Genomic DNA, 15,706 nt, shown 5'->3' on the forward strand with positions numbered 1-15,706 from the left:
AGTGTGAGGTCATCCACCTTGGGGAAAAAAAATAGTAAATGGAATATTATTTGAATGGGGAGAAATTACAACATGCTGCAGTGCAGAGGGACCTGGGGGTCCTTGTGCATGAATCCCAAAAAGTTAGTTTGCAGGTGCAGCAGGTAATCAGGAAGGCGAATGGAATGTTTGCCTTCATTGTGAGAGGGACGGAGTACAAAAGCAGGGAGGTACTTCTGCAACTGTATAGGGTATTGGTGAGGCCGCACCTGGAGTACTGCGTGCAGTTTGGTCACCTTACTTAAGGAAGGTGACCAAAACTAGCTTTGGAGGGGGTACAGAGCTGTTTCACTAGGCTGATTCCGGAGATGAGGGGGTTACCTTATGATGATAGATTGAGTAGACTGGGTCTTTACTCGTTGGAGTTCAGAAGGATGAGGGGTGATCTTACAGAAACATTTAAAATAATGAAAGGGACAGACAAGATAGAGGCAGAGAGGTTGTTTCCACTGGTCTGGGAGACTAGAACTAGGGGGCACAGCCTCAAAATACAGGGGAGCCAATTTAAAACCGAGTTGAGAAGGAATTTCTTCTCCCAGAGGGTTGTGAATCTGTGGAATTCTCTGCCCAAGGAAGCAGTTGAGGTTAGCTCATTGAATGTATTCAAATCACAGATAGATAGATTTTTAACCAATAAGGGAATTGAGGGTTACGGGGAGCGGGCGTGTAAGTGGAGCTGAGTCCACGGCCAGATCAGCCATGATCTTGTTGAATGGCGGAGCAGGCTCGAAGGGCTAGATGGCCTACTCCTGTTCCTAATTCTTATGTTCTTATGTTCTTATGGCTCGGACACGATGGGCCGAAATGGCCTCCTTCTGCGCTGTAAAGTTCTATGTTTCTATAGACTGACACACAATCTATAGTAGAGATGCTGGCCATTCGGTCCAACTGTCCTGTGCTGGTGTTTATGCTCCACACTTGCCTCTTCCCAATCTAATTCCCTCTTCCCATCCTTCCAACCCTCCCCCCGCCGTCGCACAATTCCCTTCTCCTGCATGTGTGCTTCAACTGCCCCCCCCCCCTTAAATGCATCAAGACTCAAACACAACATGGCCACGCCCCCCCCCACCCTATTTCTGTAACCTCCTCCAGCCCTACAACCCTCTGGGATCCCTATGCTCCTCCGATTTTCGGCTATTAAGGGAATCTTTTGGGATATTAAGGGATATGGGGGATAGTGCAGGAAAGTGGAGTTGATGTAGATGATCAGCCATGATCTCACTGAATGGCGGAGCAGGCTCGAGGGGCCGAATGGCCTGCTCCTGCTCCTATTTCCTATCTTGTGTCTTATTCTGGCCTCTTGAGCATCCCCAATTTTAATCGCTCCACTATTGGTGGCCGTGCCTTCAGCTGCCTGGGCCCTAAGCTCTGGAACTCCCTCCCTCCCTAAACCTCTCCGCCTCTCTACCTCTCTCTCCCCTCCATTAGCACCCTTCTTAAAACCTGGCTCTTTTCTGCCCTGTTAGCTCCTTATGTAGCACGGTGACAAATTTGATGACGCTTTAGTGAAGCGCCTAGCGATGTTTTACTACGTTTATTGCGCTGCATAAATACTTGTTGGTGTTGTGGCAGAGTGTTCCACAGTCTCTCCACACTCTGTGAAAAGAAACTCCAACCAAAATTCTTTATTTGAGCTGTTGGTGACTATTTTATCTTTATGTCCCCTTATCCGGGACCCATCCACAAGTGCAGAAGAGATTTACCGGAATGGTTCCAGGGATGAGGGACTTCAGTGACGTGGATAGACTGGAGAAGCTGGGATTGTGCTCCTTAGAGCAGAGAAAGTTAAGAGGAGATTTAGCAGAGGCGTACAAAATCAGGTAAATAAGGACAAACTGTTTCCAGTGGCAGAAGTGTCGGGAACCAGAGGGACACAGATATTTTAAGGTAATTGGCAAATGAAGGGGAGAAAAAAGATACACAGCGAGTTGTGATGATCTGGGATCACTTCCTGAAAGGGCGGTGGAAGCAGATTCGATATTAACTTTCAAAAAGAGTAAATACTTGAAAAGGAAAAATTTGCCGGGCTGTTGGGAAAGAACAGAGGGAGTGGGGCTGATTGGATCGCTCTGTCACAGAGCCGGCACAGGATCGATGGGCCGAATGGCCGCCTCCTGTGCTGTATCGTTCTATGATTCTATGAAGTGGAAACAATTTCTCCACACCCAACCCTTCGTAATAAAAGGGAAGACATAGAGAGGTAAGGATAGGTCTTTAAAATTATGAAGGGGTTTGATGTGGAGAAATGGTTACCACTTTACAAAATCATAGAATGATACAGCACAGGAGGTGGCCATTCGGCCCATCGTGATGTTTCCGGCTCTTTGAAAGAGCGATCCAATTAATCCCGGTCCCCCTGGGACTTGAGCACATCAATCTAGGCTGACACTCCAGCACAGTGCTGAGGGAGCACCGCACTGTCGGAGGGGCAGTGCTGAGGGAGCGCCGCACTGTCGGAGGGGCAGTGCCGAGGGAGCGCCGCACTGTCGGAGGGGCAGTACTGAGGGAATGCCGCGCTGTCGGAGGGGCAGCACTGAGGGAGTGCCAAGCTGTCGGAGGGGCAGTGCTGCTGGAGCGCCGCGCTGTCGGAGGGGCAGTACTGAGGGAGCGCCGCCCTGTTGGAGGTGTCATCTTTCGGATCAAACATTGAACCGAGGCCCCGTCTGCTCTCAAGACATTAAAGATCCCACGGCCCTATTTTGAAGAAGAGCAGGGTAGTTCTCCCTAGTGTCCCGTCCAATATTTATCCCTCAACTGACATTACTAAAACAGATTATCTGGGTCATTATCACAATGCTGTTTGTGGGAGCTTGCTGTGTGCAAATTGGCTGATGCCTTTCCTACATTACAACAGTGACCACACTCCAAAAATATTTCATTGGCTGTAAAGCGCTTTGTGACATCACGAGGCCATGAAAGGCGCTATATAAATGCAATTTCCTTCTTTCTACGACCGGGCCTCTGAACTTTGGCACGAGCCTCTCGTGTGGCACCTTATCGAAAGCCTTCTGTAAGCCCACGTGAAACACATCCGCTGCTTTGCTCTTGTCTCTCTTTCTGTTGCCTCTTCTAAGAATTCAGTACGGTTGGTTAAACATGCCATTCCTTTTCGAAGTCACCGTTGACTGTAACTTTGTTACATTCCGGGTCTCCGGATGTTTTGCCGTTGTGCACGGTTACATTCTGCTTGGCTCCTCTGTAGCTGGATGGAGAGGTGGATGGACTTGGGTGTGTTCTGGTCGGCACGGAGAGCCCATCTCACCTGTGCCGCCTCTTTGAAGGAGCTAACCACCCAGCCGGCCGAGCACCTCCCTCCCCTCGCCCCAGCCCTCGCCCCCCACCTCCGCTCGTTCCCCATTGCCCTGCAAATCTTTTCTCCAAGTATTTGCTCACTGCGGCAACTACAGAGGAATCTCCCTGCTATAAGCCACTGGGGAAGTCGTCACTCGAGTCTTCCTCAACCGTCTTCTCTCTGTGGCCGAGGAGCTCCTCCCGGAGTCACAATGCAGATTTCGTCCCCTACGGGACACAACGGACATGATTTTTGCAGCGCGACAGCTGCAGGAAAAATTCAGGGAACAGTGCCAGCCCTTATACATGGCCGCCTTCAACCTTACAAAGGCCTTTGACACTGTCAAACCGCGAGGGTCTGTGGAGCGTCTTCCTTAGTGTCGGATGCCCCCAAAAGTTTGTCGCCATCCTCCGCCTGCTCCACGAAGACATGCAGGCCGTGATCCTTACCAACCGATCCATCACAGACCCAATCCATGTCACTGACCTACATCGGCTCCCGGTCCAGCAACGCTTCGATTTAAAAAAAAAAAAAAATTCTCATCCTTGTTTACAAATCCCTCCATGGCCCTCACCCCCTCCCTATCCCTGTGATCTCCTCCAGCCCCACAATCCCCTGAGATCTCTGCGCTCCTCCAATTCTGGCCTCTTGAGCCCCCACGAATTTAATCGCCCCACCACTGGCGGCCGTGCCTTCAGCTGCCTGGGCCCCAAGCTCTGGAACTCCCTCCCTAAACCTCTCCGCCTCTCTCTCTCTCCTCCTTTTAAGACGCTCCTTAAAACCTGCCTCTTTGCCCAAGCTTTTAGTCACCTGCCCTAATATCTCCTTACGTGGCTCCTGTGACATGCTGTGGGACATTTTACTGCATTGTCGGTGCTATACAAATGCAAGTTGTTTTTTTCGTTATCCAATTCCCTTTAGAAAGTTACTGTTGAATCTGCTCCCACCGCCCTTTCAGGCAGCGCATTCCAGATCACAACAACTCGCTAAACAAAAAAAATTCTCTTCCTCTCCCCCTCTGGTTCTTTTGCCAATTACGTTACATCTGTGCCCTCTGGTTACCGACCTTCCTATTGTGCAAGTAGTTTCTCCCCATGCTTTTGAACACCTCCTGTTAAAATCGTCCTTTAATCTTCTCAGCTCCAAGGAGAACAATCGTGGCTTTTCCAGTCTCTCCACGTCCTGCATCCCTGGCACTCCAATTCTGGCCTCTTCCCCAATTGTAATCACCCCACCATTGGTGGCTGTGCCTTCAGCTGCCTGGGCCCCAAGCTCTGGAATTCTCTCCCTAATCCTCTCCGTCTCTCTCTCCTCCTTTTAAGATGGTCCTTAAAACCTACCTCATTGGACCAAGCTTTTGGTCACCTGCCTGAATATTTCCTTATGTGGCTCTGTGACACATTTTGCCTGATGATGCTCCTGTGGGACCTATTTACGAGGTTATAGGCGCTATATAAATGCGGCCTGGACTATGGCGATGGCCGGGCCGCTGCACTGCTCCCTCTAATGGCCCCGGCCTGCTGATGGGCCATTGGAGGGAGCAGCGTGCGGTGGCATGCCACTGCAGGGAGCAGCGCGTGCTGCTGCAGGAGGGCGACGGCTGACTGCAGTGCGGGGCAGGTACAGCAGGAGTGGCGAGAGTTTGTGGAGCGATGTGATCGGGGCCCAGAAGAGGCGAGGGCCCAGGGGCAACACGGGCCAGCCCACACTGCGATATGTGTGCGCACTGGGTCCGTGCAGCAGAGCAGGTCTCCAGTCGTCCTGGTTAACCCTTGCCACTGGACCAAGACCTCGCTCTGTCAAGCCCGTGTGGTGGCTGATGTGCAACGGTCACCACACGTTAAAAAAATCCACACACAGACATCTTCCACCCTTCAACATGTAGTTCTGGATCTGGAATATTAGATGCTTCATTGAAACATCTGTGAACTCATCCCTTTTTGGCGTGGAAGCAAGTCATCCTCGATACGAGGGACCGCCTAAAATGATGATGATAAATGCGGGTTGCTATTGTTGTGATCTGCAAGATCCTACAAATCCCCTGGGAGGACAGATGCACCAACATTAGCGTCCTCGACCAGGCCAACATCCCCAGCGTCGAAGCACTGACCACACTCGATCAGCTCCGCTGGGCAGGTCACATCGTCCGCATGCCAGACACGAGACTCCCAAAGCAAGCGCTCTACTCGGAACTCCTTCACGGCAAACGAGCCCAAGGTGGGCAGAGGAAACGTTACAAGGGACACCCTCAAAGCCTCTCTGCTAAAGTGCAACATCCCCACCGACACCTGGGAGTCCCTGGCCAAAGACCAGACCGCCCGAAGTGGAGGAAGAGCATCCGGGAGGGCGCTGAGCACCTCGAGTCTCGTCGCCGAGAGCATGCAGAAACCAAGCGTGTGGCAAACCAGACTCCCCACCCACCCTTTCCTTCAACCACTGTCTGTCCCACCTGTGACAGAGACTGTAATTCCCATATTGGACTGTTCAGCCACCTGAGAACTCATTTTTAGAGTGGAAGCAAATCTTCCTCGAAACGAAGGACTGCCTATGATGGTGATCATCAACGCAGGTTGATATTGTGTACCATTGCTCTGCAGCCTCTCTCAAGCCTGCCGTACCAGGCCGTGCCTTTTTTTAAAATATTCGCTTGGGTGTCGGGAAGTCGGCCAATTTATTTACTGAAAGAAGCGTTTGAGATCCTGGAGGAAGCTAAATTGCACATCCTTTCCCAGCAAGAGCTGTGAATCCGCAGCTTGTTCTTCTGGAACGTGGTCCAATAACTCATCAGCCAAGGGTTGGGAGGAGAGAGAATCAGCAGCCAAGTCTCCATCACGCATTACCCAGCAACCAGTTGCCGAGCAACAGGAGGCCATGGTCACCTCTGCTTGGGTCTTCCAGGACTTTGACCTTCCACCTCCAAATGCCCCACCCCCACGCTCCCGCCATTGGCTGCCCGACCCGCAAATCCTCACGGCGCGCTGCCTTCCCGCGGCTAATTGGATAGCGAGCAGACTTGTCGTTCCCTGGCTCGTGATCGTCAGTCCAAAGAGCCTTTCCAGCCTCCTCTTGGATATTTTTATACCCAGAGTTATTTTTAAATTTTTTTTCTGCCAGGTTTTTTCCTCACAACGGTGTCCTGGAGATTAATGGTAGACTCCTGCCGACTCCAAGACAATCCTGGGGGCCGCCTGGGAACCCATCTCCTGCCCTGACTGACCCTCAGGATTCACCAAGTGCTTCGGCATCTTCCAAGGTATCCCGGAATCCCTTCCTTTCCCTGCAGCACCGAGCATCAATGCAGTCAGGACCAGGGAACTGAGCAAACAGCACCCATGCTACTCGTTGTGAACTTGTGTCTGCACTGCCTCAGAACTATTGTCATCGGTGTTTGAACACAGGCCCAGGAGGAGGCCATTCAGCCCCTCGAGTCTGTCCCGCCATTCAGTGAGATCATGGCTGATCTGTCTCTCAACTCCATCTACCCGCTTTGGTTTCACGTCCCTTAATACCCTTTGCCGAGCAAAAATCTTATCAATCTCAGCTTCGGTATTTCAATTGACGCCCCCCGGAGTCTCAACCGCTTTCTAGGGAGAGAGTTCCAGATTCCCAGCACCCTTTGTGTGAAGAAGTGCTCCCTGACATCACCCCTGAATGGCCGGGCTCTAATTTTAAGGTTACTCCCCCCTTGTTCTGGGCTCAGCACACCAGAGGAAATAGATTCTCTCTCCCAGCAATTCATTTATTCACCTTAAACAGCTGAACTAGATCACACTTTAGTACGGCCCCTCCGACAGTGCGGCGCTCCCTCGGCACTGCCCCTCCGACAGTGCGGTGCTCCCTCGGCACTGCCCCTCCGACAGTGCGGCGCTCCCTCGGCACTGCCCCTCCGACAGCGCGGCGCTCCCTCGGCACTGCCCCTCCGACAGCGCTGCGCTCCCTCGGCCCTGCCCCTCCGACAGCGCTGCGCTCCCTCGGCCCTGCCCCTCCGACAGCGCTGCGCTCCCTCGGCCCTGCCCCTCCGACAGTGCGGCGCTCCCTCGGCCCTGCCCCTCCGACAGTGCGGCGCTCCCTCGGCACTGCCCCTCCGACAGTGCGGCGTTCCCTCGGCACTGCCCCTCCGACAGTGCGGCGTTCCCTCGGAGGGACTGCACTTCGAGTGCCGGCCTGGATTATGGGTCTCAAGTCTGGAACAAAAACCAACGATCTCGGTTTTGAAAGCTCCAATTGACCCGCGACATCCACAACCTTTTTGGGGGAGAGAGTTCCAGATTCCCAGCAGATTTTGTGTGAAGAAGTGCTTCCTGACATCACCCCTAAACGGCCAGGCTCTAATTTTAAGATTATGCCCCCCTTGTTCTGAACCCCCCCCCCCCGGCCAGAAGAAATGGTTTGTCTCTATCTACCCCATCAAGTTTTTCACCCAGAGGGTGGTGGGGGTCTGGAACTCACTGCCTGAAAGGGTGGTAGAGGCAGAAACCCTCACCAGATTTTAAAAGTACTTGGATATGCACCTGAAGTGCCGTAACCTACAGGGCTACGGACCGCGAGCTGGAAAGTGGGATTTGGCTGGGTAGCTCTTGGTCGGCGCGGACATGATGGGCCGAAATGGCCTCCTTCCGTGCTGTAAATTTCTAAGATTCTATCATCAACTCCCTGAATCATCTTAAACACCTCAATTATATGATCCTCTTGATTTTCTCTACTCGAGGGAACACAAGCCAAGTCTATGCAACCTGTCCTTGTAATTTAAACCTTTTCAGCCCTGGGGCCTGATAGTCTGCACCCCAGAGTGCTTAAGGAAGTGGCCCAGGACATAGTGGATGCATTGGGGATCATTTTCCAACAGTCTATCGACTCGGGATCAGTTCCTAGGGACTGGCGGATAGCTAATGTAAGAGATAAATTACGGAAATTAATTTGTAGAAAGCACAAGCCTCAAGCAGTCACTGTATTTCGGTAAGGTAGCAACAACTTGTATTTATATAGCGTCTTTAATGTCGTGAAATGTCCCAAGGCACTTTACACGAGTGTAATGAAACAAAGAAATTTGGCACCAAGGGGACATTAGGGCAGGTGACCAAAAGCTTGGTCAAAGAGGTGGGTTTTAAGGAGCAACCTTAAGGAGGAGAGAGATGTAGAGACATAGGGCCCAAGTTTCCACATGATTTGCGCCTGATTTTTAGGAGCAACTGGTGGAGAACGGACTATCTTAGAAATCGCAATTCTCCACATTTTTTTTCCTGCAGTTCTAGTCAGGTAGAACAGTTCCACTTTGGAACAGAATTTTTTCTTCAAAAGGGGGCGTGTCCGGCCACTGACGTCTGATTTCAAAGTTTCCACAGTGAAAACCTACTCCAAACTAACTTAGAATGGAGCAAGTGAAGATTTTTGTAGAACTGAAAAAACCTGTTCTACACATTAAAAAAATCAGGCGCAGGTTACAAATTAGGCATCCAGAACGAGGTGGGGGGGAGGTGGGGGGGATGGGGGAGTCATTAAATTCGACAATAAATCCTTATTTATACTTCTACAAATATTATACAAATAAATACAACCTGAATAAACATTTATAAGCAAAGAAAAGATTAAATAAACCATCTTCCTACCTGTGTGAAGGTGCTTCAGGCAGGGAGAATGCTGCAGGCGTTCATTCCCGCGGGGGGTTGGGGGGGAGAATGCTGCAGGCGTTCATTCCCGCGGGGGGTTGGGGGGGAGAATGCTGCAGGCGTTCATTCCCGCGGGGGGTTGGGGGGGGAAGGAGGCAGCCGTTCGTTCCCGACGGCGGGCGGGGTAGGGAGGGAAATGACTGCCTCAACTTTCTGGGGCTTCCTGCAGCCTTCTCACTGCTGCAAGAAGCCTCAGTGCCTCAGTGCTGATGTGCTGATGGCAATGTGCTTTTCTTAAAAAAATGTTCAAAAATTAAACAGCTACAAAGAACTACAAAAATGGCCGAGTGCCAATGGTTTTTTTCACACTGAGCATGCGCGAACGCTCCAACGCGCATGCGCAGCGTTCCCGGCAGGAAAAAAACTAATTTAAATAGTACCCGCCCCCTCCCACTTACAAAATCGGCGCGAGTGTAGGGTCCGCCCCCCCCCGGGCGCCGCGCCAAACAGACAAGGAGCTGCAGGGCGCACCAGAATCGCGCGTTTTTTTTCCGGCGCTGTTTTCGGCGCGAAAAACGGGCGCCCAGCTCGGAGGGGCGCCCGTTTTTTATCGTGTGGAAACTTGGGCCCATAGAGAGGTGGAGAGGTTTAGGCAGAGAGTTCCAGAGCTTAGGGCCTCGGCAACAGAAGGCACGGCCACCAATGGTTGAGCGAATATAAATGGGGATGCTCAAGAGGTTAGAATTAGAGGAGCGCAGATTTGTCGGGGGTGTTGTGGGGCTGAAGATTACAGAAATAGGGAGGGGTGAGGCCATGGAGGGATTTGAAAATAAAGATGAGAGTTTTGAAATCGAGGCATTGCTTAATCGGGAGCCAATGTAGGTCAGCGAGCATAAGGGGTAATGGGTGAGTGGGACTTGGTGCGAGTTAGGACACAGGGCAGCGAGCACGGGGCGATGGGTGAGCAAGACTTGGTGCGAGTTAGGACACGGGGCAGCGAGCACGGGGCGATGGGTGAGCGAGGCTTGGTGCGAGTTAGGACACGGGGCAGTGAGCACAGGGGGTGATGGGTGAGTGGGACTCGGTGCGAGTTAGGACACGGGTCAGCGAGCACAGGGGGTGATGGGTGAGCGGGACTTGGTGCGAGTTAGGACACGGGGCAGTGAGCACAGGGGGTGATGGGTGAGTGGGACTCGGTGCGAGTTAGGACACGGGTCAGCGAGCACAGGGGGTGATGGGTGAGCGGGACTCGGTGCGAGTTAGGACACGGGGCAGCCGAGTTTAGGATCACCTCTAGATTACTGCTCACGTGTCAAGACCGCTAGTTTTCAGAAATTGAAGGAATCCTTTGGGGAACTTCCAGCGAGCCTGGATGTGTGCTGGACTCGAGACCTCAGTGACTGAAGGGAAAAGTCGCACGGACACGCGATGTGAGCCCCAGTGTGCACGTGTGTGCACTAGCGCATCCCTGCTGAATCCCCCCCGAGTCCCAATTCCTTCACTGTAAAGTATGCTCCATCATCCAACACCACGCAATCTCCTCATGTCACCAATGGAGATGGTAATGTCATTTCTTAAAAGTAGGACGCTCACATTTTCTGTCTGAAGGTAATCTTTTGTTTTGATTAGTTTCACTTACACTTTTGGGGTATTTGGATGAGGCTGCTTTCCCTTAGTGTTCCCACCTCAATTAGTAAAACAAGTTCTCTGCTCTACAAATGACATGGTGATTCCCTGATTTCAGTCAGGTGCTTTGGAGGAAGCACAGTGCTGAGCTAAGGCACGTTGGGTAGTCTAAACTTTAGATGTTAAAGGAAGAGAAAGAGATGAAAAATCAAAGCACAGCTTCCCCCGTCCCCCGTCCCCCGTCCCCTCCCTCTTTCCCCTCCCTCTTTCCCCCCTCTCCCTCCCCCCTCCCTTTTCCACCCTCCTCCCATCCTCTCTTTCCCTCTCTCTCTTTCCCCCCCCTGTTCACCGAGGGGTCTGACTGAAGGCTGGGGCGTGAGGTTGACAGTCGGATTTCTCTAACACTGCTCGAATGGGTCAGGACAGAAGCCGAGGACCGGGAGGAAAGGGGTTCCTATTTTGAAATGTTCATTTCCCACCTTGCAGATGGCGGCTGGGCAGCATGAGGACCTATAACCCGGAGCAGATCATGCTGAGCGCAGCAGTCCGCAGGTCCAGCCGGGACGTCAACATAATGAAGGAGAAGCTGATCTTTGCAGGTACGGTGCAGCCGTGCGTGCATCCTTAGCTCGTCAAAGGTGAGAATGACGGTTCCTTCGCGGGTGAGCTGGCTTTTGGAGTCCGGCGGAAGGGCGGGTTCATAGAATCATAGAAATTTACGGCACGGAAGGAGGCCATTCGGCCCATCATGCCAGCGCCGGCCGACCAAGAGCTACCCAGCCTAATCCCACTTTCCAGCTCTTGGTCCGTAGCCCTGTAGGTTACGGCACTTCAGGTGCACATCCAAGTACTTTTTAAATGTGGTGAGGGTTTCTGCCTCTACCACCCTTTCAGGCAGTGAGTTCCACACCCCCCACCACCCTCTGGGTGATGACATAGACATAGAAAATAGGAGCAGTAGTACGCCATTTGGCCCTTCAAGCCTGCACCTCCATTCAATATGATCATGGCTGATCCTCTATCTCAACACCATATTCCCGCTTTCTCCCCATACTCCTTGATGCCTTTTGTGTCTAGAAATCTATCTATCTCCCTCTTAAATATATTCAGTGACTTGGCCTCCGCAGCCTTCTGTGGTAGAGAATTCCACAGGTTCACCACCCTCTGAGTGAAAACATTTCTCCTCATCTCGGTCCTAAATTTCCTACCCCGTATCCTGAGACTGTGACCCCTTGTTCTAGGCTTCCCAGCCCGGGGGAACATCCTCCCCGCATCCAGTCTGTCCAACCCAGTCAGAATTTTATACGTTTCAATCAGATCCCCTCTCATTCTTCTAAACTCTAATGAATACAGGTCTAGTCGACCCAATCTCTCCTCATACGACAGTCCTGCCATCCCAGGAATCAGTCTGGTGAACCTTCGTTGCACTCCCTCTATGGCAAGTATATCCTTCCTTAGGTAAGGAGACCAAAACTGCACACAATACTTTGCCCTCAAATCCCCTCTAAACCTCCCCCCAATCACTTTAAATCTGTGTCTCCTGGTTGGCTTGGGTTGGTGATCGGGGCCCAGGAGAGGTGAGAGTTTGGGCCCCAGAAGAGGCGAGGGCCCAGGGGCAGCACGGGCCCAGCCCACACTGCGATATGTGCGCGCACTGGTTCCGTGCATCAGAGCTGGTCTCCAGACTTCTTGGGTAATCCTTGCCACTGGACCAAGACCGAGCTCTGTCAAGCCCGTGTGGTGGCTGGTGTGCAACGGTCACCCCACGTTAAAAAAAATCCACCCACAGGCATCTTCCACCCTTCAGGATATAGTTCAGGATCTGGAATTTTAGGTCCTTCATTGAAACACATGTGAACTTTTTGATGTGGAAGCAAGTCATCCTCGATTCGAGGGACTGCCTATGATGATGATGATGATGGAGTGGATTCAGCAGTTAACAGGCCACAAGCTGTGCAACCTTCTTACAAGTGGGCCAACATAAAAAGGCTTCAGTAAAAGGTGGAAGGTCGTGGCTCTCTTGTTCTTGAGGATGAAGGTTGCTCAGGGAAATGGCACAAAGCAACACAGGATCACCAGGTTAAAATGACACAATCCCTTGCTTCTCGGGCTTACTAAATGGAGTACTCTCACCTGCACAAAGGAGCATGGGGAAGGGCTGCCACCATTATGGATCTCGGATCAGAATTTAGCAGCAGGCCCATTCCTGATCGCTCCTGTAACAGAATTAAAGTGTCACCTTCAAATCATAGGAATTACTCGCCAGGTACATAAGAACATAAGAATTAGGAGCAGGAGTCGGCCATTCGGCCCCTCGAGCCGGCTCCACCATTCAATAAGATTATGGCTGATCTTCGACCTCAACTCCACTTTCCTGCCTGATCCCCATATCCCTCGATTCCCTTAGCACTCAAGAATCTATCGCCCTCAGCCTTGAATATACTCAACGACTCAGCATTCACAGCCCTCTGGGGTAGAGTGTTTCAAAGATTCACCACCCTCTGAGTGAAGAAATTCTTCCTCATCTCAGTCTTAAATGGCCGACCCCTTATCCTGGGACTGTGACCCCCCTCCCCCCTAGTTCTAGACACACCAACCAGGGGAAACAACCTCTCAGCTGCTACCTGGTCAAGCCCTCAAATAATTTAATACGTTTCCATGAGGTCACCTCTCATTCTTCTAAACTCGAGAGAGGATAGGCTCAATCTCTCCTCACAGGACCACCCTCTCATTCCAGAAATCAATCTATTGAACCTTCGTGGCACCCAGTCTAGGGCAAGTATATCCTTCAAGTAACAACAACAACAACAACAACAACAACTTGTATTTATATAGCGCCTTTAACATGATGAAATGTCCCAAGGCGCTTCACAGGAGTATAGAAACATAGAAAGTAGGTGCAGGAGCAGGCCATTTGGCCCTTCGAGCCTGCACCGCCATTCAATATGATCATGGCTGATCATGCAACTTCAGTACTGCCATTTTTGCTTTCCCTCCATACCCCTTGATCCCTTTAGCCGTAAGGGCCACATCTAACTCCCTTATATCCAACGAACTGGCCTTAACAACTTTCTGTGGTAGAGAATTCCACAGGTTCACCACTCTCTGGGTGAAGCAGTTTCACCTCATCTCGGTCCTAAATGGCTTTCCCCTTAACCTTAGACTGTGACTCCCTGGTTCTGGACTTCCCCAACATCAGGAACATTCTTCCTGCATCTAACCTGTCCAATCCCGTCAGAATTTTATATGTTTCTATACGATCCCCTCTCATTCTTCTAAACTCCAGTGAATATAAGCCTAGTCGATCCAGTCTTTCTTCATATGTCAGTATTATGAGGTACAAAATTTGACACCAAGCCGCATAATTAGAAATTAGCGCTGGTGACCAAAAGCTTGGTCAAAGAGGTAGGTTTTAAGGAGGAAAGCGAAGCGGAGAGGTTTAGGCAGCGAGTTCCAGATCTTGGGGCCTAGGCAACAGAAGGCACGGCCAGCAATGGTTGAGCGATTATAGTCAGGGATGCTCAAGAGGGCAGAATTAGAGGAGCGCAGACATCTCCGGGGGGGATTGTGGGGCTGGAGGAGATTAGAGATAGGGAGGGGTGAGGGATTTGAAAATGAGGATGAGAATTTTGAAATCGAGGCGTTGCTTAACCGGAAGCCAATGTGGGTTAGCGAGCACAGTGGGTGATGGGTGAGCGGGACTTGGTGTGAGTTAGGTCACGGGCAGCCGAGTTTTGGATCATCTCTAGTTTACGTAGGGTAGAATGTGGGAGGCCAACCAGGAGTGCATTGGAGTCGTCAAGTGAACCAAACAGTAGTGTGCTAGACTTCGTTGGTTGCATCTCTCCCTCTCTGGCTCAGAAAGGTTTGGGGTTTGAGTCTTGCACCAGGACTTGGCTCGCAATGTGAAGTGACACTCCAGTACCTGAGGGTCCCCAATTACTGGCGGTGTCGTGGATGAGAAATTAATCCAGGAATCCTGGTTAGACGGACACTAAAGATCCCATGGCACTATTCGAAGAAGCGGTGTCCCAGTTTCTTAGCCAATATTCCTCCCTCATACTACCACCTGTAAAATATACCAATCTGTACCATGCACCAATCCAATTAATTAAAATGAGCACTATTATATAATGATGCACTATTAAGATCCATACTTTATCGAGTCAAATGAAGACAGCGGCAATTTTCATTTATTTAACAAAACCAAGGCACTTCACAGGAGATTGGATAGGCTGGGTTTGTTTTCTTTAGAACAGAGGAGGCTGAGGGAAGACCTTATTGAGGTGTATAAAATTATGAGGGGCCTGGATAGGATGGACCAGTTTCCCTTAGCAGAGAGGTCAACAACCAGGGGGCATAGATTTAAAGTAAGTGGTAGGAGGCTTAGAGGGGATATCAGGGGAAATTTCTTCACCCAGAGGGTGGTGGGGGTCTGGAACTCACTGCCTGAAAGGGTGGTAGAGGCAGAAACCCTCACCATGTTTAAAAAGTACTTGGATGTGCACCTGAAGTGCCGTAACCTACAGGGCTACGGACCGAGAGCTGGAAAGTGGGATTAGGCTGGGTAGCTCTTGGTCGGCCGGCGCAGACACGATGGGCCGAATGGCCTCCTTCCGTGCTGTAAATTTCTATGATTCTATCGGGCAACATTTGATACCGAGCCACAGGAGGTGACATTAGGACAGGTGACCCCCAAACGCTAGGTAGGTTTTAAGTAAGGCCTTCAAGGAGGAGAGAGAGGTTTTAGGGAGAAAACTTCAAAACTTAGGGCTGAAGGCAGAGCCGCCAATGGTGGGACAAAGGAAGTGAGGGGGGGGGGGAGAACGGGAGTCGGAGGAGCGTAGAGTTGTTGGAGGGTTGTAAGGATGGAGGTGGTCACAGAGCTAGGGAGAAATGATACGTGTACATTTATTTATCTGTCTCATTTTCTCCCTTCCTCTCCTGAAGATGTTGAGTCTCTCGCTGGGGTACATTTCCACCTGCACCACTATTCATGTATTGACCAAAGCGGTGAGTATCGGGGGAGCAGGGGAGGGGGGCCTAGACCTGCCGCGCACCCCCCCCACCCCTCGCCTAGACCTGCCGCGCACCCCCCCCCCTCCACCCCTTGCCTAGACCTGCTGCCACCCCCCCCCTCGCC

General features: G+C 51.4%; 1 protein-coding gene across 3 annotated transcripts in view; it reads left to right on the top strand.

Annotated features, from left to right (window-relative positions):
* gdpd5b (glycerophosphodiester phosphodiesterase domain containing 5b) overlaps positions 1-15,706 on the top strand; it is a 284,799-nt gene that overhangs the window by 256,123 nt on the left and 12,970 nt on the right. Inside the window, exons 15-16 of one of the 3 annotated variants that reach the window (XM_070892565.1) lie at positions 11,050-11,162; positions 15,514-15,576. In XM_070892565.1, the coding sequence (XP_070748666.1) occupies positions 11,050-11,162; positions 15,514-15,576 (176 nt within the window). Of the gene's footprint in view, positions 1-11,049; positions 11,202-15,513; positions 15,577-15,706 lie in introns of all 3 variants that reach the window. The other 2 variants (XM_070892566.1, XM_070892567.1) reach the window with 2 other exon arrangements.

This window comes from Pristiophorus japonicus, chromosome 10 (assembly GCF_044704955.1).
Source record: "Pristiophorus japonicus isolate sPriJap1 chromosome 10, sPriJap1.hap1, whole genome shotgun sequence".
NCBI classification, from domain to species: Eukaryota; Metazoa; Chordata; class Chondrichthyes; family Pristiophoridae; genus Pristiophorus; species Pristiophorus japonicus.